This window comes from Pinus tabuliformis, chromosome Q, assembly GCF_031772625.1.
Source record: "Pinus tabuliformis cultivar Carrire ecotype Pingquan chromosome Q, CPIR1, whole genome shotgun sequence".
In the NCBI taxonomy this organism is placed as follows: domain Eukaryota; kingdom Viridiplantae; phylum Streptophyta; class Pinopsida; order Pinales; family Pinaceae; genus Pinus; species Pinus tabuliformis.
In genome coordinates this window covers 1,165,568,516-1,165,593,705 of record NC_142296.1, presented here as the reverse complement: position 1 = coordinate 1,165,593,705, position 25,190 = coordinate 1,165,568,516, and the positions used below count along the sequence as shown (strand labels likewise).

Genomic DNA, 25,190 nt, shown 5'->3' with positions numbered 1-25,190 from the left:
AAAACTGAATTTGTCAAGGCTCTGGCTCCTCATGTCCTGAGGGGCAATGAGTTTGTGTTGAACCATCTCCAGCTTTAAGTTTAACTTAATCAAAATTTCTTGTTCTTCTTGTTTGGCCTTCCAATCGTCCTCGTACCACCTTTCCACAAGGACTGTTTCCCGCATGAGCTCTACAGCTTTTATCCAGGTAGTCTCTGGATCCGTTGACAGATTCTGGAAGATCCTCCGGTTTCTCTCTTTCCAGAGCATCCACATGACAAACCCCGGCATAAGGCTCCAGGCTCTTTTCACGACCTTGCATTGGAAGACCTCCTTGTTCCAGTTGAAGACCACTTCATTGAAATCACTGATGACAAATCCAGGTTTGTTGAAGGTTCGCTTAATGTTCACCCACAATTTCTTGGAATACTGACATTTAATTAGGAGATGATCTCTGGTTTCCCCCTCCTTCTTGCATAGACAGCATATCGATGGCCCATTAAAACCTTTCTTCTGGATTCTATCCCAGGTGAGAATCTTATTTTTTGCAGCCAGCCATATGAACATGGAAACTGAAAGATCAGTGATCATTAGGTCCCTACCCTTTTTTCCTATTTTTTTTGTTGGATCATTAAATTTACTAATGAATATAATAATTAATTAAATTAAATTAAATAATATATATTGGTCAATAACTTTAGTTTTATTTCTTTAATATCTAGACTAAAAATTTATATGATTTGATTTTTAATTTTTACGCTTTCTTTTTTATTATTCAAAGAATTTTATTATTATTAGTTTATTTATATTTATATTTTATTTTTATCTAGACCTTGTTTTAAGTTTGACTTGAATTTATTAATTTCATATTTAAATCTAAATTATTTATTTTATATTATTACATATAGCATTCTTTTCCAAATAATTTAATTTTTGAATCTAAATATTTCACTTAATATCTAACCATAACTTATTAATAAATTTAAATTTAATATAATTTAATATAAATATTTGATTATATATAATAAAATATTATTTTATTAGTTCAATTTGATTCCTATTTATTTGTTTATTTTTAACTTAGTTTTTATCTAAATATTTGAATTTTTCAAAACTTAACTTGAGTCAATTTTAACATCTTAAAAATCATTTTTCCAGAACTAGCTCTTTTGGTTTCTTAAGGGTCTCTACATTGATTTCTTTATTTAATATGGTGCCATGATCTAATTGTCCATCTTGTCGTGAGGATGAACAACACTAGATAATTCAAAACACAATAAATTATCTCTAGTGTAATTTCTCGAAAAAATTTAAACATATAAGATATAAATCACAGAAACCTAAATTCAATTATTAAATAATTAATTTTATAGTAAATTTGTTATCCACAAAAATTATAATTATACAAACAAATTGGAAATTTTCAATTATATAAATTTCAATTAATTAATTATTAAAATTAATTATTCATATATTTATTAAAATGATATTTCTCCTTATACACTTAAATTATATTTAATAACATATATATATATAAAATCGATTATAATTTATCACTATTTATGATCCTCCAATGCTCACTCATTAATGTTATTATCCCCTAATAGTTAGGGTAGACTTTCACTTATATCACACATTAACTTATTTACTTACATTTATTAATAAATAAACTAACTTTAACTTTCTTCACATTGCATTACAATTTTATTTTAAATCACTATTTTAATTTTACTCGTCATTTTCTTCTTATCTTTTAAAAACTAATATATATATATATATTCTCCCTATTTTATCTTTCCCATAATTAAATCAAACCCTATTTTATCCTTCCCATAATTAAATAAAAATAGAAAATGGACATGAAGTTATAGAGTGCGTTGTTTATAGAAGGCACAATTCACCCAAAAATTAACTTTTTCACTGATTTTCCGAGCAAATTTGTGGGCTCGCTAAACTACCCTTTTATGGAACACCGTCCTCAAGGGATCTCATCACGTTGAATAGCTCGCCCTACCTGACCATGGCGTGTTCATGACATCAACCTTTATCTGCATTCATGCAGTACTGACACCCTTTTCTATAATTAGAGTACTCAGGAAATCTCATAATAATAATAATAAGCGACAGGGGTAGTTGCTTGCTCTAAAAGCCCAACCGAATTCTGCCTACTTCTGTCCTGTGTGCATAATTGAACCTAAATTGTTCTCGGCAGTTCGGAATTTTCAAATCTCAAATCTCGGGAGGGTTTGCTGCGCTTTGATCGTTCGAGATGGGGGAATCTGAGGAGAGTTTGGGTGCAGGTTCGAATCTCAAGTCAGCTGCTGTGTTGGAGCAGGCAAAGAAACACCTTGCCACAGACGCTGCCCAAGACCTCAAGAAGAAGATCGGCCTTGTCTATCAGCTCAACATTTCACCCAAGGTCAGTTGAAAATAATTTCTTCTAATTTTTGTTGGGTTTATTGATGCTCAGATCTTCAATGTTTAACTTGCAGTTTCTAGAAGGTGGTTTTGTGCTTTTTCCTGTCATGGTTTCTATAAATTAATGCTTTTTAATCGCTATTATGATTATTAGTATTTCAATTTGCTTAGCTCTCAACGCTGTATTAGTCATTCATCGCTGTTATAGGGGAAAACTTCTATAAGAAAATTGATTGGTTTACTAGTGGGGAGAAATAATGTCTCAGAAAAATATGGAAAATAAGAAGATGATTTTTTTATTTTATTTTAGGTTTTCTTTTTAATGTGATTCCAGAGCTAGGGTGTGCTTGACTATGTCGAATCAGCGTGTTGGATGAACTGGTTTCTATCGATCTGATAGTATATACGTTTTCTCCATTTTTTTACTTTTCTTTTTTCCTAGCATTTATCTATTTTCAGTATGTTTAGGTGTTTTGAGTTTTTTCATTGAGCCGGGGGTTGTTGGTGTTGGTTTATTTTCAAGGTTTAGATGGAAGTATCTATGGCTTTTCATTCTGTAGCCATGAATATAAACATTTTTTATTCATTATCACTGCGCTGCTCGTGTGATTCATGGGTGTGTTAAGAGGTCTGATTTAATGGCCCTAAAATTAGATGGTGCACAGAGTAACCTTGTGTCAGGTTGGGTCAATTTCTACTGGTCTTTTTTTTCTTTGAAATATATATTTCATTGTATCTTGACTTGTATTAAATTTTGTAAAGTGGAACTTTATTAGTTGATGGATGGGCTCTATTTTGCCAGATATCGGATCGGACCAGGAAACCCCATTCTCCCGTTTTGCCCCCTTTCCCATCACTATTCCCATTGACACTATACACTGTGATGGGAGGTGGGTTTATTTTTTTAATTCCCCGAAACCATCTTGCCTTGTGTCGTGTTCCATTTCCTGTTTCCCATTTTTGGTAACAAAGGCTGGGATTAGGTAGGTGATTTATGTTTCGTTATTCAAGCATGTTTAGCATAAATTCTCGTGAATGTGTGATCTGGAATTGGCACGACATGGGTTTGAAACATGCCCCTTCTACCTATTCTCTGTTCATGTTGTAGTGCAGGTGTGCATCAGTAGGTTAGATCTTTCTATTTAGCCTTTGCAGCTGTCTGCCCCATGCAAATCCTTTTATTGATGGAACTTAGTCTTACTTTTGTATGCGTGGGGAAGTTATACTATACCTCTATCACATAAGTTAGTTTTTGTGTTTCAATGCTGCACATGGCATGCATTTGGCGATAAAAGATACCAAAAGTTCTTAAGGGGAATTTAACCACAACGCATCGAGATGAACCACTGCACATCAAAGACTTTGTGAAGATGGCAGAAGTTGTGGCTTTATATTTATAATTGTGACACAAAACCTGCTGTTCAAATCTAAGAATAACATAAAACTAAAAGTTAAAACTGATCACCTTTTTATCTCTCTATATATGGAGATGCCAATGTGAATCCTCCTTTGGTTTAGGGCAGTCAGAAAATCTTTGTGCCTTTTTTCGTTTGTAGCTGTTTCTGTTAATTCATTTGTTTTGGGTTCGTCAGAAGCTCTGCCAATATTTTCTGGATTTGGAGCAGTTGCTGTGAATCCTCAAATGTTTTGCTAGCATGATACTGTTGATTAGTTTTTAAGTTTGTAGTTGTACAATGGTTGAAAAATGGAAACACATGTTGCAAGTGTGAAGTTCATTTCTTAGAATCTAGGCTTTTGCAGCTAGACATATTGTCGTTGGTGTTTTTGATTAAAACTGCGTAATTCGTTTGTCTGCCCAAGGCATTTCGGGTGAATACTTCACCGCCCATTAGTGGAGCAAATGAAAGATAGAGCATATATTGCAAATGGCAGGGGAGGAGGATGTTTAATAAGACGATGAGAGAAAGTCTCACCAGTTCTTGAATTCTTATCCATTTTCTATATTCTCCTTCCCTGCCATTTGCGACATATGCTCTCTATTTAAATTGTTTTTTCCCTTTCTTTTTCTTTTGTTAACGATTCATATCTACAGGTAAAAGGTTCTTGAGTTCTTGAATTCTCCGGATCTTTTTTATACACCCTCCTCCCTGCCATTTGCAACTTATGCTCTCTGTCTTTCATTTTGCTCCCCTGACGTTGGGTGAATTGTTTACCAAAAACATGTTGGGAATACAAAAATATTACACAGTTTTAACCAAAAATACCAATTCCATTCAAGTTGAAATTCAGAGGGAAGGGGATGTAAAGTCATATATGTCCCCAGTTGCTTGCTGGAATTATGCTGTTGCTTAGTTTTCATTGTTCAAGCTCAAAAACAACAAATTGAGCAAACTGAGTAACACATGCGACAAGCATCAATTTGATTTTCAGAAACAGGGGAATGTAATGTCTTATATGACCCTAATGTTTATGTCGACAAGAACCCTTTAATGCCAAGGTTTTCTTAAAGACTTAAATGCTGTCCTTCGTTGTTAGGATCGCTCATATTGCCATTTTCTGCTTTTGTCCTTGTTTGGATCTATCGTGCAAAGTTGACTTTCTTATTGAATGTGTGCAGAGTCCAGAGTCCAGACCATCTATTATTTTTAAATTTTTATGTATAGATTTGCTCGTGGTATGAATGTTCAACTGTTTTGCATGCTCAATAAAATTCATGACAACTTCAATTGGGGGAGAAGCTGTAGAAGGTGTCATCCGTCCTATTTACTGGTCATGTCACAAGCTTATGGATAGAACTGTTTTAGTTGGGTTCAGACCATTTAAATCCCAATATCCATGATTTTTGAGATATTGACTTTCTTAATTGACTGTGCAATCAGAAAATTGGAATAAATGAGGAGGTGTTCGTTGTGGACCTCAAGAATGGCAAAGTCACTAAAGGTATCGGCGATATCCTACTTATGATGTTTATTGTATTCGTTTGTTGGTGGGCTATGAAATGGTTTACGTTGCTCCATTAGGGAATTCTATTTGAAATTTAAGTCTGACTTTTATATGCAATTAACCATGTAATTCAAATTTATATTTTGTAGGACCATATGAAGGAAAGCCAGATGCAACATTTTCCTTTGTGGACAATGATTTCCTTGCTGTGGTTACGGGCAAGATGAACCCCCAGATTGCGTTTATGAGGTAGGAGTTTTAAACAATTCTGACTTTTTGTAAGCTGTGCCCTTTATAGATTTAAAAGGATAACATATAATTTGCCAATTCATTGAGAGCAGTGCACAATATTGTATTCCTCTTTTACTAAACTTCAGTCCAGTTCTTGTTAGCTGAAAATAAACATTCAATGCAGTTGTGAACTTTTCTGTGTTTAATGGAACTGTTACAAGGAGCTGCAAGATCCAGTGATTTTTTTTTCTTCTTAACAATGATAAGGATTTTGCTTCTCATTGTGTGCAGGGGTAAGATGAAAATCAAGGGAAGTATGAGTGCTGCACAAAAGTTTACTCCTGAAATTTTCCCGAAGCCCTCAAAGTTATGAATGGCGTGCTTCTTTTTTAGCACCAACTTTCTTCCAATTGTTGAGGTGGAAGATGCATATCTTTATTTTTTAACATATTTAGTCCCACATCTTGTGGATGCTTTTTTTTATTACTTATACTGTGAATCTTATAATGGGTTGAAAATGTCACCCAGACACTATTAACGTGCCTATAATGTGAAAATGTGGATGAAAGATATTAAGAATGAAATTCAATAAGTTTAAATGGTTACACTGTTATCTTATTAAGGGCTGAGTAGATTATAGAAGATAAGAGAATTTTGTCTTTGTGATTTTAAATAACCTCTTCTGAATTGCATCGAATTTCAATGCAATGGTGACGTCACAGTAAAAGGACCTTTGACCATCCCTAGTATTTATCTTGTTCTCATTTGTAAGCTTTTGTTTCAGGGATGTTCAATGCCTAGAAATGCAAAACGAATGCGAGTTTGTTCTGAGTTTACGTTTCTAAGTACGGTCACCGACTATGCTAGAGACCTAAACAATATATGGATGTCTATATTGCTGCTGTGCGATGGACAACTCTGTGATCCTCCAAGTAACATGACACGTTATCCAATGACCCCCCGGTGTCACGTATTTCTTGTGTCGGACATGACACGTAGGTGAAACGTGTCCAACATGAGTTTGACTTGTGTCTTGTTCATAGGACATGAGTTTGACGGTCAAACACGAGCCCAACCGGTGTCCCAAAATTTGGACACATGTCCAGTGAAAAACATATCTTAAAATCGATTTTTTGCCTAATTATCATGCAATTCAGTCATAGGTTTGGAGCTCTAGAAGGTTTTGGAGTGCAGCTAAGGGCGATTAAGCAATGTTAGAAGGGATTCCAAGTGTTGGGCACTGGATTTGTCTAGGCCCTATTAATGCTCTGCTAAAAGTGACATTCTCTTTTATCTTTCATTTTCATTCTTTTACTTAAATTTTTAACATTACCATTAATTGACTCAGGATGTTGAGTGGTTCCCACCTCATCAAATTTCATATGGAGAAAGTAAAATTTTAGATCCTACTCAAAATCCAGCAGACTTTGACAGTTTTCAGGATTTCAAGATTAGGGGGATTGCAACTTTTCCATTGGAGTTTGTCACATATGAGGGTGTTGAACTAGCATTTAATTAAGAGGACCAAGCCCTCTATGTATCTCAATGTTGGTTGTATTGATTGTTGAACTTCTCTGTCATGACCCTAGTAAAAATGTACCCATCACTCAAACAAAATCTTGATTTGACTTGTTAAGCTTTTTCTATCTTATTTTAATGGTTAGTCGGTAACATTGATAACGAAGATTCAAATATAGGTAATGATTTTGTTAATATGTAGTTATTTGTTGTAGCATGATTTTTTTTGGACTATAAAGGCCTTTTTATAGCTTTTTGTTGATGTATATTTGGTTAAAAAATGGATTGAACTTGGTGCTCTTTTGGTTATATGTATTAGTTTTATGATTGAATTTGTATCATCACCATGTAAATATTTTATAGTTCTTTTTGTAATTCACTAATTTGTTATATTTTTTAATATATACTATATAACGTGTCTTCTGTGTCATGTTCAGGAGTGTCACGTGTTATGTTCAGAAGTGTCACGTGTTAGATACTCGTATTTTTGTGACCTTAGTGTCCAATGTCCTTATATCATGTGACTGTGATCCTTTATTGGTCCTGATTGTAGGAGTTGAACCCACAACCTACCATTTACAAAGCACTTGCTCTTCTATTTGAGCTAAACCAGCTTAAAGATGGACTTTTTCTTTCAAATAAGAGAGTGATAACATCTATTGATTTATGGTTAGAGAACATAATGTTCTAACCACCAACCTCCTGCTGGGAAGGCATATACCCTCCTATTGAGCTAGCACCTTCTATTATCAAGAGTAATATCTATCACTCTTGGGTTCCTTCAAATCAAATAGCCGAACAGGCTTTGGTTTACCCTTGGGGTTTGGTTTGGAGGAAATATTAGAGAAATATCTTTTGCTTGATCATAAAAACAGCCAACTTGAATATGAAATGTCGAGTGTTTTAGCCCAATTTTACGTGCCTAGTGTAATCACAAGATTCACAACAAATCCATCTTATCAAGGAATTATTATCCATTACGAAACTACATGAAAAGGATATATTTTCATACAAATGTCTGTAACTGAAATAAAATGGCTGTTTGTTTTAATGAAAATAATTCATCCATTTTAAGTTTATTGCAGTTAGCATGGTTGTTTTCGCAACTAGAAATCGCTTCATAATCTGCTTGCATGTCGACACATTTATATTCATATAATGCTTATGGTTGTTTTCGCAACTAGAAATCGCTTCATAATCTGCTTGCATGTCGACACATTTATATTCATATAATGCTTAAAGTCTTCTTGAATGTACTATGGAGCTTGCCTCTATTCCCCGGAGTGTTATCAATATCTTGTCTTTTTGCAATGCTTGCCCTCACACATATTGCATAAATCTGCATCCATGTTTCTAGAAGCACGGAACTTGGAAAGTAATAAAAAAATAGACAGTGCGGACTCCAAAGCAGTGCTGGCCCAACAGAAAAAAGGGCGTCGTCATACTTTTTAACAAAAGTTTAGTAATGGGTATATTTCTTATGAAACTTGTTCTTTGCCCAGTATTACCCTGGACGAGTTCATCAACTGTCACCAAATGACGTTAAGAAGATTTTGTAGTTCTTATTATCTAAAAGGGTGTTTTTAATCAAATTTTCTAATAAAGGAGATGTACTTTGAATATTCTATTCATTACTCTATGCGAGCATGTATTAATATATTTACATGCTTTGATTTTCTGCATCTTTAACTCAGCCTTGGGTGTAATTGCCTGAGTATATACTGAGTCGAATATTAGTTTGTTAGGGATTTGGATATAGAAAGTAAAATGCCAAATTTTCCAATTTAGAAGTTTGTATACGTGGTCAATTATTTGTTTGTCAGGGATTGTATATTTTAAATTCATCGTTATTTCGTCCTATTTGCAAAACAATGTTTGTATTATCTACTTATAAGAACAACATAAACTTGAGATATCCCATGAGAGCACATGGAATGGAAAAGTCGAAGCAGACCGAAACATACAGAGAATTCCAATGTGCCATTGAAAAATTGAACCACACCGAAACATCCATAGAACTGTAGAAATTTCATGGCTATAGGAATTAAGTACACCTAGTTGAAATTCAACTAATTAGGTAGGTTTTTCAAATGGTTATTTTTTAATCATGAGAGCAAGTGTCAGGGAGAAATTGAACCACACCGAAACGAAGAACTGTAGAAATTTCATTTCATGGGTTATAGGAATTTAGTACACCCAGTTGAAATTCAACTAATTAGCTAGTTTCTTCAAATAGTCATTTTTAATCACGAAGTAGTTATTTTTCAGTCGTTTTAGTCTTGATCTGTAAGATGTGACTAATTATCCAGAAACTCTCGATGCTTCAGAACGTTTGGAGGTTGGATCTTGAAGATGCTCCCAACAGTTTGAATAAGTTTGTCGTCAAAGACTCAAAACACGTGCATATGTTCCATAGATGTTTTAATAAAACCTTCATATTTAGTTAAACATTTTAATTTAATTATTATTATTAATTTTAATTTAAATTTAAATTTAAATGTGAATGGATAATCTCCCTTTATTTAATTTTACTTTTCAATTTTATTTTATTACTGTGTAGTCGAAAGCATGGATTGCATATAACAGTATCCATTGTGTATTTTGTTTTGTCAAATGACATTTCTGCTTTTTTCCAAGAATTTTTTATTTTGCGAAAACAATTTTTTTAGATTTTATTTTTATTGGTTTTTTTTTAAATGTAATTAATAGAAATAATTTTATTTCTAATATCTCTAATGGTATACTGGATATGGGATGTAGATTGATTGGTTTGTGTGGGGATTAGTCCTCACCAAGTCACATGTACAAATCTTATGGGGAGGGGTTGAGAATGAGAGTCACTTTTGGAGGAATTAAAAGCATCTGGTTTGTGTGGGGATTAGTCCTCACCAAGTCACATGTACAAATCTTATGGGGAGGGGTTGAGGATGAGAGTCACTTTTAGAGGAATTAAAAGCATCCCATGGTGGACAGATCCTTGTGTCATCCAACACTGGGGTTGGGTACATTAACCTATCAATATCTATATTTATTTGTAAAAAATGATGGGAAAAATAAATGCTTTGGTTGGGTACATTAACCTATCAATATTTATATTTATTTGTGAAATATGATGGGAAAATGAATCCTTATTTTGGAATGAGACCCAGATATTTGGGTATTAGTAAATGAACCATAATACAGCCTTGATGGTGTAAATTTTGAAAAGTTTGATGGTGGACTTGTAAATTTCAAAATTTTGTTGCTACCTCACTTTTATGAAGCCATATTGCTATTTCAAAGAGCCTTTAGTGTTAATGTTAAACTACTTCTATGGTCCAAAGCTGCAATTTCATAGAGTTCTCATGAGCATTGCAACAAACTTAAAATCTATGCAAACACCACTGATGAGGAAGCTCAAGCATGTAGATACAATGAAGAGATAATTTCGGCAGTCCTTAGTGTAAGGTATTTTTTAATGCACATATTTGAAAATTACTTCAATTATAGTGGAAGACAACAACAAAAATAAGATCTGAAAGTGTCATGAAGTTGACTAAACTACTAGCATTCAACATCATTGTTCTAATAAATCAACATACCAAAACAATGATGACCTTCGCTTAATACAAGAGAAAAATCAAAATCTTTGACATTACACAATTATGATATTAATTATAGACTTCATATGATCATGGCGATGAAATACAATACTTGGTTGCATCCCATGTTGGTAAAAAAGTCTCATCCCAAGTAAGGACTTTTAAATACAACCAAACCTTACCAAAAAATTCCACTAAAACAATGATGAAACTTAGTATGAGAAAAGTCAGAATTGAAAATTAGAATTTCTATGATCACAAAATTATGATATCATCATATACATTATATTATCACAACGATGAAGATGAAAATAAAGTGCAGTACTTGGTGCATCCCAAGTTGATACAAGAGGTTCTTTTAGCTTATCCAAAATAAAGACTTTCCCATATATGCCAAACCCTAACTAAGGCATCCACGAGTCATTGCAAACTTTAACCAACAACACAAAAGTCAAACAATGTACTTGTGAAGCTCTAAGAGCCAATCCTTGGAGCTTTCGAACAAGGTAGCATCAAATCAATTTTCATACTCCAACATCTCCCATTTGTAGCGTAGAAGTTATTGAGATTTACACACTTTCATATGACATGTTATTATACTGAACCTTGGGATTTGATAAATTAATAAATCATAGCACACGTATCCCACAAGCACCTAGTCTTGTTACAAAATTAATACATGATCTTCTAAGATTCTCTAAAATACTAGTGGTACAACATCAATCAATCTTTAAAACAAAATAATTGTTTTTAACAAAGATAACTGTCCCCTATATATTTAGTATGTTGAGGGACCAACAATAAAACATATACCAAGTCCACAAGTAACCGTAGGTTAAGCCAACAAACAAAGCATTTGATAGAGTGCTCCTCAAGGCAAGGTGTCCACATCAAACTAAGTTTATCCAACCCTCAAAGTGGTGCATCCTCCAAGATAAGTGTACACATGTCAAGTGCTCCTCGAAGATGGTGTTCCTTCTAATCAATGGCATCTCAATTAAGCCTTCCTCCTCAATTACGTGCTCAACCTGTAAGTGCATGATGCCCTCCTCTAAAATGATTATCCTACATTGCCAAGTATCCATCCCCTTGAACAAGTGTGCCTTTATAAAAGATGTCCAATACACTACATGTGTCAGCGACCACATCAAAAAGTGTGCCTCTCCAACATTGATACTAAGGCAAGCATATACTCAATCTAAGCTCTTCAAATGTAAGTCAAATTTAAACATAAGGATGAGGAGACCACACACCCTTCATGATGTGCTCCTAATTAGGTGAAAACGCTTTTGTAGCAACCAAATGCTAACACTCCTTTGCTAGGGAAGTGTTTTCTGCAACACTAATGTTCACCCTTTGTGTCTCAGGTGCCCTATGTTTTTCTCTAAGTCTATCACAATCAAGTTGGAATCAATATTGATTTGATCGAAGTTTTGGAATTGTGTCTCAAAGATCACTCTCTTCTATCATGGCATCATGCCATAATAATTAGCAAAAGTAGAAGGCTTATCAATATAAATTCAATGTAGCACGGTTGACAATTCTTTTAGGATGAAAACTTGTAGTTTTAGGCAATCCTACATGCTTTTGTACAACTTGTAATGTCTAAAAACATCCTTGAAGGTGGTGGAAGGTAAAGAGGCATCATTCCCTAAGCTCTCTTTTGCCAAATCTAAAACCAATCAGTGTATAAAGACACTTGAGCCTCTTTTCCCACAACATGGGTGTTATCTCTTATGATGACTCTCCAAGTATCAAACTCTACTAGATAATGCAGATCTATTATGCAAGAAATTGAAAGGAGGTTCCTTGTCAATCTACAAACAAACAAACCATCATTCAAGTCACGAAGATAATCTAAAGGTATTAAAAAAGAGATGAGACTAATCATCATAGGATAAGTGACCTCATCATCAAATTCCATGCATATTCTTCCCTTCCGCTTTTAAAACCTACTGAAAATCTTCTTGTCACTACTTATATGTCTTGTAGTAACACCACTCACATACCATTCAACATCGTACAATATGTTGGTTGAAGTATAAGAGACCGTGGAGAAGGTGATCTCAAGCATGGACTCTTTACTTGTCCAATCTATTTATTGCTTGAACTCTATCTGGTCTAGTCTATATATAGTGTTTGTACTCCCTGGTAATTTGTTTATGTTGCTACTTGAACTTTTATTTTTTCTTATTTAGACATTTGTTTGACATAGTATTATTTCCATCCACTCTTGAAACATTTCACATATGACTTAAATCTTTGTATCTTGATTAAAAATACTAAAACTATTTTTTTCTCTTCATAAGTATTTCTTTTTTCTTTTTGTCTCCCTTGTTCATCCTCTTAATGAGGCAAACATCTTCTATGTGAAATTTCTTCTTGAATTTATTTCATAGAATAGGTGTTTAACTTTATTTAAGCAAACTCATCTCAAAGTTTCTTAAAGGTGAACAACTTTTATTTATTAATTTTTTTGTTTACCATCTCCACTAGTGGGATAATGTTGAATGGAACAATTGTTGGACTAATTACTGCATTTTTGAGAATCTATCACTTGCCACTATGGGAAAATGAGTCTAACTACCCACTCAAGGTAATGGTGGTTTGGAAGTTGACTAATGCCTACTTTGGGAAAATGAAACTAACTACCTGCTCAAGGTAAAGGTAAGGGTTTAGAAGTTTACTAATGCCTACTGGTTTTGGTGTAAAGGCAAACTTCAACAAGAATGATCTACTCACTAATGAAGTAAGACATTGTCATCAAGATTATGTAAGACTTGATGGACCCTGGATGCCCCTTGAGATAGTTTATTTCCCCACATGTGGCTCCCATCATTAACCTCTACCCATGACATTTAAACATTAGACTTGATATCTCATGAATAAGGTGATCCACTTTTCAAAAATACAACTACATTATTCGTTTTCATAATATCAAAAATTAATATTAATCTTTAATCCAATTTAATAAAATATTATATTACTGTGTAACAAAATTTCTCTAAAATCTAAAGTCATGTTTCATAATGACTTGTAACTAATTATTAATTGATTTTATAGATATATAATTGACTGTGAGGCATTATTCCACCATAAAAATTGGTTCACTACTTTTATATCTGGTCTATTAGATATCTCGTACTTTTATCCAAAAGACTTTTTATAAAAGTAGTGTCTGGAGCAGCTCTCAGGTATATATAGTTTTGGTCGAGATTGAACCACAAAACTTATGAGGATCAAACCTTCCCACCTAACCACATATATAAAATCTTCTTCGAATTTAAATCACAAAACTTTTTCGAATTTAAATCACAAAAATTTCGAGGATCAAACTTCCCCACTTAACCCTTAGACCACATCCTTAATATAACTTTTCACGGCCAAGAGAGTGAACATTATCCTTTGTTTCACGGACAGTTTTTTGCAGTCGAGATATTAGCGTTGATGTCATTTAAATATGTCTGTATATGTTGCAGAGTGTGCAGACAATAAAATGTCCTATTTTCATCCACTCTTATCCAAAAGGCAAAATGTATATACAGTAAATCACACATATTACTTTACCATTCCACTGTCCATGACATCATGCCTATCCATTGAACTTCCATTAAAGTGAAGTTCAGTGACTAAATAGGAGAAATAAAAGAGATATGGTCAGAAATCTCGAAAACACTCCACCGTCTCACTCTGTCCAAGGAGAAGAAACTGATATTGTCAGGAATCTTGAGAACGCTCCACCGTTTCACTCTGCCCACGAAGGTTGCCGATGTATAAAAGTTTTAAACACAGACTTTCATGGTCGACCAGAAGCAGAGCCGGAAGAAGACTGGATTGCACCACCTGGAGCTGAGCAAAAACCGTTATGTGCTCGTCGAGTTTTATGAGTCGTGGTGCGATTGCCAGTGCTGGGTTGTTTGGTTCTGCAGTATGTCAGTGCTGGAAGAAGACTTCAAAGAAGGATTGCACCACCTGGAGCTGAGCAAAAACCGTTATGTGCTGGTCGAGTTTTATGAGTCGTGGTGCGATTGCCCGTGCTAGGTTGCTTGGTTCTGCAGTATGTGAGTGCTGTGAATTTAATTGGATTGTTGATTTTGAGAATATTTTAGAATGGGATTGGATTAATTGTTATGGGTCAGTTAAGTTTTATGGATAGTGATTTAGTTATTGTCAACATTTCAGTCTTGTCACTAAGTTGAGGTGAGAAGTAGTTTAACTTAAAATAATTAAATTTAATTGGATAGTTAATTTTGAGAATATTTTAAAATCAGATTTATTAATTACGATAACCATTTTAAAATTCATCTCATTTTTATTGGTTAAATATTAAAATATTTCTAAAATTGACCATCAAAATAAAGATGACTGAATAAAAAAACAAGCTTACAAAATTGACAATCAGGATAAAGAAGACGACACAAAAAGTTTAAATATTTAAATATTTCTAAAATTGACCATCAAAATAAAGATGACTGAATAAAAAAAACAAGCTGACAAAATTGACAATCATTATAAAGAAGATGACACAAAAAGTTTGAGGGTTTCCTACCATCTTGTTTTTCATTGTAGGAGTGGACAAGAAGGCCGATGGTGAAAGAATAACAGAGTTGGATCTAACAAAACATTGGACCTATCATACCCAATCTCACCACCAAATAGGATGAATAAACTTAATAGATTCAGGACCCACAACCGTTGTGCTTCCAAAGTACTTTGAAGGACAAGGGTAAGAAATATCAAGATATAAAATTAAAAAGAACAAATTGGAATAACATTCTGCAATGATTATTTTAATGTGATATTTTGAGTTGTCTATGATAGTAGTCACTGAAAAAGAATATAATATATTCATAAGTAATGTTGGTGATGTGAAAAATGAATATAAAAAGAACAAATTGGAATAACATTCTGCAACTATTATTTTAATATGATATTTTGAGTTGTCTATGATAGTAGTCACTGGAAAAGGAATATAACATATTCATAAATAAGGTTGGTGATTTGAAAAATGAATATAACATATTCACAAGTAATGTTAGTGATCTTGTTTGATTAACATTGCATGAATGGATGGAATGGTGATGCTTATTTCATGTGGTGATTTTTGTTTGATTAACCATCAAAAGTGACATTGTTGGGAAGAATGATGATGTTTGGTTGATGAACATGGCATTATGAAGATGAATGTTGTATGTGGTAGGGAGTTGTTAAAATTTTGTTTTTAATTTATTTGATTGGTTTATTAAAATGATGTAAAGTGAATAGTTAATGAATGTAAAATTTATTTTTCACATGTTCTATAAATGTTTACATTTGACATAATTTGCATTTTTTAAAAATATTATAATTTTTATTTTTATTTTTTATTTCTTATAAGAGGATTATTTAAGACTTTATATATAAGTTGAAAATATGATAAGAAGTAGTTTTTATTCTTTTTTCTTTCAAAATTTATATATATTTTTATTATTTTCTTTAAAAGTGTTATTTTAGATCCCAAAATTTCTCCAATGATAGTGAGGGATTTTTTCACTTATGATAGACATAGGTTGAAAATGTGATAAAAAGTAGATTTATTTCTTTCCCCTGTTAAAATTTATTACTATTTTATTATTTTTATTTAATAGATCTATTTTAGATGGTCGTGAAGGATTTTTCCACATATCATGGACATACGTTGAAAGCATGATAAGAAGTACTTTTCTTTCTTTCTTTTTGAAAATTTACAACTCTTTTATTAATTTTTTTAAGAGGCCCATGTTAGATCTCAAAATTCTCAAATAGTTGTGAGGTCTTTTTCATATATGATGATTTAGAAGTTTGTTTGGTCCTAAATAATGAAATCAAGTATAAAGAAGTGGAAGTTACAAAATGGCATATTTCTAAGATGAAAAACTATATGGAGGAAGGCAATCAAAATTATTTATTTGCATAAAAAATACTAGATATATGTAGGGAAATGCATTCCGGTTTAGAAAATTTTAATGCTATCATAAAAGAACCTTGAGAATGTGATAACTCAAATAATCAACTAGAGTAACTTGATGGAAAATGATGGAATATTACAAAATGTAGAGCAAAGGAGTGGACTAGGTAATTCGAGACAATATGTTGTAGATAATAGTTTGATTATGTTGGAGGAAAGAAGTGAAAAAAATGTATTTGTTAGTATGAATAGAAATGAAAGCTTGACATTGAATTGCTATAGGGTTATGTGTCGTCTCCAACCATTGTCAAATATTTTGCTAATGTCATAGATACTCATGGTCAAACTTTGGGGCATGACATCATTAATATATTTGGATTGAAGGATTGAGAAGAAGATGGGATTGGTCAAACAGAAAAGGAAGAAAGTCCAAATAAGATTTATAACTAGCAATCATGAGGGTGGTTCACATGGATTACTTAAAGAAATGTCTAGAGAATAGAGCTCTAAAAAGAAGAAGAAAAAAAGAGCATATTCAAGGAAGGTGATCCTAATAGTGACAATAAATAATGCAACTTGCTTGATGAGTTTGGGAGGGATTAGGAACTGACTTGACGAGATGCTGTAACTCATTGTGGCAGAGAATCATAAGAAAAGAAAGACGCAGTGAAACATTTTGCGAATATATTATTAGATAAAGAAAATGAAATCAATCATTAGAAAAAATAATAGTCAATCCTTATTTACAAAAGTAAAAAGAAATAAAAATGTAAGTTAAGTGGAGGAACCTATTGGAAGATGAAGCTATTTGGGAGTTTGGATCGACTCGACACTCATCCTTCCTAATGCTTTGAGGTTGGATCATTTTAAGAGGCAATGCCTTGCACCATACTTAGATCAGGATACAGGCTAATGTTGGCATTTAATTTAAGATAGTTAGCTGTTATATCCTTTTGTAACAAGTCGATCTTTATGAAGAGAAACCCTCGTGAAGAGTCACGAATCTTAATTCTATATGTATTAATCTTATGGTCATGATCCATTGTAAATATGAATTTGAATTGATTTCACACTCACACAATTGATTCTTTACAAACTTGTCTAATTTCCATATATAGAATCTACACTCAGTGGTAATTAGTTTATGTGGTTCTTTGCCTTCTTTTTTTTCTAGACATTTATTGGCATGATTTCCTTTATGTTGGAACTTGAAATATTTCACATGACTTAAATCCTTCTTATCGTAGTTCAAATAACTTAATTCATGTTTCTCTTTCTTGAGCATTCCTTTGTTGCCTCCCTTACACATCCTCCTAATGAGGAAAAATATTTTAATTTGATCTACTTCATTGAAATAGTCTGGTTTTGTTTCTTCTTATGCAACATAATCTCAAAGCTTTACAAAGGTGGGCAAATTATCATGAGCATAGATATCCCAGAGAAAGAGTTCCCATGATGCTATAAACCATTTGGTGTAACAAAAACCAACTCTCCATCTTCAACTTTCACCCTTATGGCAACAAATTGACCTCCCAACTTTGTGATCTTCATCATGGAACTTGCCACAATGTTTGTGTTAGTCATGCAAATCACTTAGACCTTATTTCTTAACATATTTAATAAGAAATGTTCACACTATTGTACAAACCTATCAAAACATCATACATCTCTTTAATCATATTCTTTCTAATGTGAGGGATAAAAAAGTGTTTCATTGAATCAAGAATGATTCACTTTTCATTGGCCACCTCATTCTTGTAATCAACCAATTTGAATAAGATTGGTAGGGACATTAATTTTTTTTTCAACAAACACACAAAGCTCGACCTCCTTAATTAGCATTTGCGGTGTATACTTCTAAGGAGCAAAGTTGGAAGCATATTCTACCTATTACACTCTCCAAGATTGAGACATCATCCTTGCAAATCTTGAAGAGCACCTCAATCAACATGTCAAGGAACAAGAAAATTAAATTAGAACTTATCCCCAGTGAAAAATACAACTCCAATCTCTAGAGCAAATAAGGCAACAAACCCAACTCCTTGTCATTGAAATATTGAACTTCCTCTTTCATAAGAAGGGAATTTCAAAATAACAAGCTTCAATACCATGTAGAAATTTATAAAATCTCCCCATTTGAAATTTCCACATCATTTTTATGAGGCTATTGATATATTTCATAAGAGTTTTTAGTGTTTGTATTGAAGTTATTTTTTTCCAAACCCTTACAAAAACTTCAAATTTGTGGAACATTACTTCTAGAAAAACTCAAGAATATAGACACCATAAAAAATTCAAGAAAATATCATTTTGACAATGCTTAGGGAAAGACCTATCCCAATACATAGATCTGAAAATTATTTCTATTATAGTAGAAATACAACAATAAAAAATTGGATTTGAATGTTTCTTTAAGCATGCTAAAATTATATAAATGATTTAGTGTTGTTGTCCTAATAACCAACATTCTAAAAATAATGATGAAACTTTCTCAATACAAGATAAAAATTAGATCTACAAGTACACTGCCTTAGTGTATCCCAAACTATAAGAACACGTACTTTAAGTGCATCCCAAGCAATGACATGTCAATTTACCCCAAGGCCTAGCTATGGCATCAACAATCACTTAGGACTCTAAAAACAATACAAAATGCAAGAAAGGTAGAACACCAAGCTCTACAAACCAATCCTTGGAGCTTTCAAACAAGATAACATCATACCAATTGTCAAACCCCATAATATCCCACTAGCACCACATATGCTATCAAGGATATTTAGGCACTTGTATCCACAAGGTACAATATTGAACACTTGCAGCTCACAAGTGAATGAACCCTAACAATATCATCCCACAAACACTAATCCTTGTCACAAAAGTAATACATTCAATCTTCCAATATTATCCATATAGTTAGTGTCTTACCAACTATTAATCTTTAAGATATAAAGTATTTATTTTTAACAAAAGAACTTTCATTCCTTTGTATAAAGTAAGGTGATGGAGGCAATGGAGAACTCGGATGTAAACAATGCTTGAGGAATATTTTTGATTATATATAAACTTATTTTCTATTAATAGAAAATAACTAGTTTTTTCTCTCCTGAAAAAAAAGTAAGGCGATGGAGGCCTACAATAAATCATGGACTAAGTGCACAAGTAATTGTAGTTTAAATCAACAAAAAAAACCTCAGGTGGAGTGCTCCTGAAGACAAGGTGTCTAGATGTCACATTAGGATTTTTCCAACCCGAAAGGTGGTATACCCTCCAAACTAAGTATCCACATGTCAAATGCTTCTCCATCGAGATGATTCCATCTCCAATCAATGGTTCCTCAAATCAAGCATCCCCTCTCAAATTGTGTGTACTATGGTTACATTCTCTTAGGACCAAATGCCCAACTCCCAAGTGGCTAGTGACCTCCTCCAAAGTTGTTGCACCATATGTGCTAAAAATCCATCCTTAATAAGTACAGCAGAATGTGAAATATGCCATGTACTAGCTATCACATCAAGAAGTGTGTCTCTCTGGCATTGATTCCAAGTCAAGCATACACTCAATATAAGCTTAACAAATTATATAAGTAAAAAGTAAAGAAAGGGGCTAGGAGACTGCAATCCCTTCCCATGCCATGAAGCATTCTCTTAGCTAATTGAAAACACTTTTGGAGTAATCAAAAGCTGATAGGGAGGACTATTAACATTTCTATGCCTCATTACTTTAAGAAAAGTTAATCCTTATTCACTTAGACCCTTAAGTTTTAGAATGGGGTGAGGAAGGGATTCCTCACTTCTCCAATCATTAATTTATAATTTTGTTTGAATAAAGCCCTAGATTTTGCCTATGAATTTTCGTTTAACTCTTCTTCTTTAGAATGGTTCTTGAGCTAATATATTTATTCCTTCTATTTACTTTCAAAGTGTTCATGTCCAAAATTGAAGTGCTCAACAAGAAGCGCTTCTCAATCTATACTTCAAATGATAACTTGAGGCAAGTTGAAACTAAATGGCATGTTTCAAGGTAGACCTTATATTCAAGGTGTGTTCAAAATTAGGCATTTTGGCACTTTTGTGATTTTCAACACTAGGATATATTATTTAGTACTTCTTTGATCAAATATATCTTTGACCATAATTTAGTGCAAGTGATAATTTTGTCATTTTTTCAACAAGCATCAAAGTTAACTAATTGTGTACAAGAATCTGCTCCCGTTCTCTGATCCGGCTCCCGGTTTGTTTTCCCCCAGCGCGGGTTACCATGGGCCGTGCGCTTGACCGACGGTCCTCGTTGCTCCATGCTGGTCACAATCTGCAATTGTCACAAGAATTCCTTCTGATAGCTCGATCCTTTTAAGACTTGAATCTTTTTAGCATCATTGAAACAGTTCATGAAAACTTAGAAAGTGTTCTAGGATCCAATTCGGATCACGACCTTCCCACTGAAAAAGCTTTTGGACCACCAAAAGTTGGTTTTTAAGCACCAATCAAATGAGGATATAGTTTCCTCGCTTGCTCAATTTCTATCCATCTTGCATTGCTTGGTTTTGAACCTTTAAGCCCAATCCTAAGGTACTCAACATTCCCCATATGCGTAGTTCTCACCTTCCTGTCCAGAACTGTATCTTCTTGCAACTCGTTGAGATATTCAGGTAACAGATCATCAATAGAAGGCAACTAACTCTGCTCTTCAGGATCTTCAATCAATGAAGGCTCAAATAGTCTCAAGTTGTCTGCATTAACAACTGAGTAGATGTGCATGTAAGCTGGTAAATCAAGGCGAAAAGAATTCTCACCAATTTTCTCAAGTATCTTGAAAGGTCCATACCTTACTGGCTTCAGATTCTTACCTTCACCTTGCATTCTATCTTTGCTGATATACAGCTAGAGTTGATCACCAACTTGGAAACTATGCTCAGTCTGATGCTTATCATGCCTTGCCTTGTACTTGGCTTGGCTCTTTTCCAGCGGTTCCTGTACTGCCTGGTGAATCTCTTGGATTTGTTCGATGAACTTGGTTGCCTTGTCCACATCATTGTGTCCATCAACGGCTACGTCTTTACCAAAGACAAAATCCAAGGGAGACCTTGGTGTGAAACCAAAACAAGGCTCAAAAGGAGATCTCTGTGTAGAAGAATGTTTAGCTCGGCTGTAAGCATGCTGAACATAACATAAATGTTCATCCCAAAGCTTGGGATGCTTGCTGCAATAGCCTCTGAGTAACTGGATCACTGTCCTGTTGACCACTTCTGTTTGGCCATCTGTTTGCGGATGAAAATCTGTGCTCTTCTTCAGTCTGGTGTCCATCAATTCCCACAGACTTGACCAAAATTTCCCAACAAATCGGGTATCTCGATTAGATATAATGGAAGTGGGTAATCCAAAATGAACCCATACATGCTGAAAGAACAACTTTGCAGTTTGTTCAACTGTAATCTGTTTGTTACAAGGTATTAAAATACACATTTTGCTGAACCTATCCACAACAACATGTAAATAGTCACGACCTTTTCTAGATTTAGGCAGTCCCCCAACGAAGTCTATAGAAACACTTTCCCAAGGATGAGAAGGAATTGGTAGTGGAGTGTACAAGCCTATTTTTCTATTGTCGGGCTTGCTATTGGCACACATGGTACACCCTCTTACATATCTAGAAACTGTCTCATTCATTTTTGGCTAATAACAAAATCTTTGCAGCTGTGCAACTGTTTTACTTACACCAAAGTGACCTGATATTAGAGAAGTGTGTGCTTCTCGAATTATCTTTACTCTTTCTATTTTATGAATGCATAACTTTCCCAAATGATACAAGAGTTGGTCCTTGACATGATAATCCAATTCTTCTACTTGTTTTCCATGACTTAAAGTCACATATACATCTTTAAAATATATATCTTGAGCATACTGTTCAATGTAGCTTTCATGCAATACTGAATTACGCTTAAGTATAGTGGATGCATTTATGATTGGTCTGGACAACATATCTGCAACTTTATTGTGTATGCCCTTTTTATATCCGATGACAAGATGAAACTGTTGTATAAAACCCATCCACCTATAGCGTCTTGATTGCTGCAACTTAGTTTGTGAGTGCAAATATTGAAATGGTTGATGATCAATGTGTATCACTGTTTCTTTGCCCATTAAATAATGTTTCCACTTTTTCACACTCTGTACTAATGCATACAATTCTTTATCATATGTGGGATAATTAAATACTGCACAATTAAATGTCCCAGAATGATAACATATGGGTTTGCCATGCTGCATCAACACTGCTCCCATGGCATAGTCACTGGCATCCATTTCAATCTCAAATGGTCTTTGAAGATCAGACAGTGCTAGTACTGGTGCTATACTAATCTTTTCTTTTAAGGCGTCGAAGGCTTTTTGCTGTTTTCCTCCCCATTGAAACACTTTGTTCAATCCTGTTAAAGCATGCAAGGGAGTTGCAATCAAAGAAAAGTTAGAAATAAACTTTCTCCAATACTGTGCTACTCGTAATAAGCTTCTAACTTCTGTAGCAAATTTGGGTTTAGGCCAGTTTACAATGATTGCAACTTTAGAGGGATCTATCTTCAATTCACCACCCCGTACAATATGACCCAAATAATTCAAAGATGTTTTGCCAAAATCACATTTTGAGAGCTTAACATAAAGGTTCTCTTTTTTCAAAACATCTAGAGTCTGCTTGACATGCTTTAAATGTTCTTCCCATGTTTTACTAAATATAAGAATTTCATCCAAATATACAATGACAAAATCATTAATAAAAGGTCTGAGTACATCATTCATTATTCTCATGAAAGTAGCAGGAGCATTAGTTAAGCCAAAATGCATAACCAACTACTCATACAATCCCTGCTTTGTTTTGAAAGCAGTCTTCCATGCATCTTGCTCTGCAACTCTGATCTGATGGTAGCCACTATGCAAGTCCAACTTGGAAAAATAAACAGCTTCTTTCAACTGATCTAATAGATCATCTATGCGAGGAAGGGGATAATGATTTTTGATCGTTATTTTATTCAGTGCTCGGTAATCAATGCACATTCTCCATGAGCCATCTTTCTTTCTCACCAAGACAATTGGAGACCCACAAGGCGATGTGCTAGGTCTTATGAACCCTTTCTTGAGCAGCTCCTGTATCTGCTTCTTGATTTCTACATTCTCTAAAGCGGACAACCTGTACATTCCGATGTTAGGCAATGGAGCATCTTGCTGCAAATTAATATCATGTACTATTTCCTTTTTGGGTGGTAGACCTTTAGGTTCTTGAAATAGTATATCATATTCTGAAACAACTTCTTCTAAATCAACTTGTTGTTTAGCATTACAACCCTCAAATACATTGGTTTTATCAGGTTTCTTTTCCTTTACAACCAATAGTAAAAATTGTTTGCACGAATTTACAATTCTTTTCATCTGCCCTGAGTTTTTGAGAGTATAATTATTCTTGATTTTGCGAGCTCTTACAATATATTCAATTCCATATTTAACGAGTTGATACTTGTTTTCAGATCTATAGAAAATAGCTTTTCTATCATACAAGTAAGGACTTCCTAAAAAAATTCCACATATATCCAAGGGAACAATATCTAACTCAACCTCATCTACAAACGCTAACCCAAATGAAAACCTAAGTTTACATTGTCTAGTCACTTGTAGCTGTGCTTTATCACATAACTAACCTAATGGATATGGATTTTTGTGAGGTGTGGTTAATAATCCCAACTTCTTTACAATTGCTTCAGAAATTAAATTTACTTGTGAGCCGCTATCAAACAAAGTATCAATCTTTTGATGCTTGGAAACAACTCTAATATGAAAATGCTCATGCCTTTTCCTCTCATTTTCTTCATTATCAATAGATTGTGCAAAATTACTAGTAGATGCTTCAGAATTTTTACCTTTTATACTCGTGGCTGCAATTGTTGTTTCATCCCTGAATCTGACCCCAAATCCTTTTGAATAGCTGCATTAGTCTTCTTCTTCTTGCCCTCGTACTTCTTGGGTTTCAACTCCAGATGTAGAATCCAACAGTGTTCATCATCATGCCCATCCTTTTTACAGTGAGTGCATGAAGATTTGGTCTTTTGTACAGTATTTGTCTTCCTCTCTTTCCATTTCTGTTTTCTTTTCTCCTTATTCTTGCTTGCAGTGGTTTTTGATGATCCCCCAACTTCTGGGTTCACATTCTTGCCTCTAGCCTCTAGATGTGTAGCTTGAACAGATACCTCATCTATGCTAGTGGGATTAAACATGAGAATTGTGTGTCTTAAGTAGCTGTGTAGACCACCTATATACTTCAGCAGAGTTTCAGGTGAGTCTAAAGAAATTCCTAGAATCAAAGCTCTTTTCCTAAATTCTTGAGTGTAACTTTGTACACTTTGCCCTTTTAATTGTCGTAGAGTTTTCCAACTCATCATGGCTTGCTGCATATAGGCTAGTGGATAGAACTATTTTTTAATTGCAGAAACAAACTCACTCCAGACAGAAAGAATCTTACCATGCTTCTTCATGTCAGCTTGTGTCCTACCTTCCCACCATACCAAGGCAGTGCCTCCAAGGCGTAGGCTGGCCAGCTGAATCTTACTACTGTTTGAATCAATGCTCTGCACTTTGCAATAAACATCAATC

The 25,190-nt window shown here is 34.0% G+C and overlaps 1 protein-coding gene across 1 annotated transcript; it reads left to right on the top strand.

Moving 5' to 3' along the window:
* Nucleotides 1–1,973: 1,973 nt before the first annotated feature.
* Nucleotides 1,974–6,137, top strand: LOC149223811 (sterol carrier protein 2-like). Its single transcript, XM_089385931.1, has 4 exons — nt 1,974–2,398; nt 5,238–5,298; nt 5,451–5,550; nt 5,824–6,137. Exons 1-4 carry the CDS (start codon nt 2,249–2,251, stop codon nt 5,903–5,905), a joined length of 393 nt encoding a protein of 130 aa, XP_089242057.1. The 5' UTR covers nt 1,974–2,248; the 3' UTR covers nt 5,906–6,137.
* The last annotated feature ends 19,053 nt before the right edge of the window (nt 6,138–25,190 follow it).

What these genes read in the sequence shown, in the direction of transcription:
- LOC149223811 (XM_089385931.1), top strand. Translation starts at nt 2,249, where the DNA reads ATGGGGGAATCTGAGGAGAGTTTGGGTGCAGGTTCGAATCTCAAGTCA. An exon ending in GAATGGCAAAGTCACTAAAG is followed by an intron (nt 5,299 to 5,450) that starts GTATCGGCGATA and finishes TATATTTTGTAG; the next exon opens with GACCATATGAAGGAAAGCCA. An exon ending in CCCCAGATTGCGTTTATGAG is followed by an intron (nt 5,551 to 5,823) that starts GTAGGAGTTTTA and finishes CATTGTGTGCAG; the next exon opens with GGGTAAGATGAAAATCAAGG.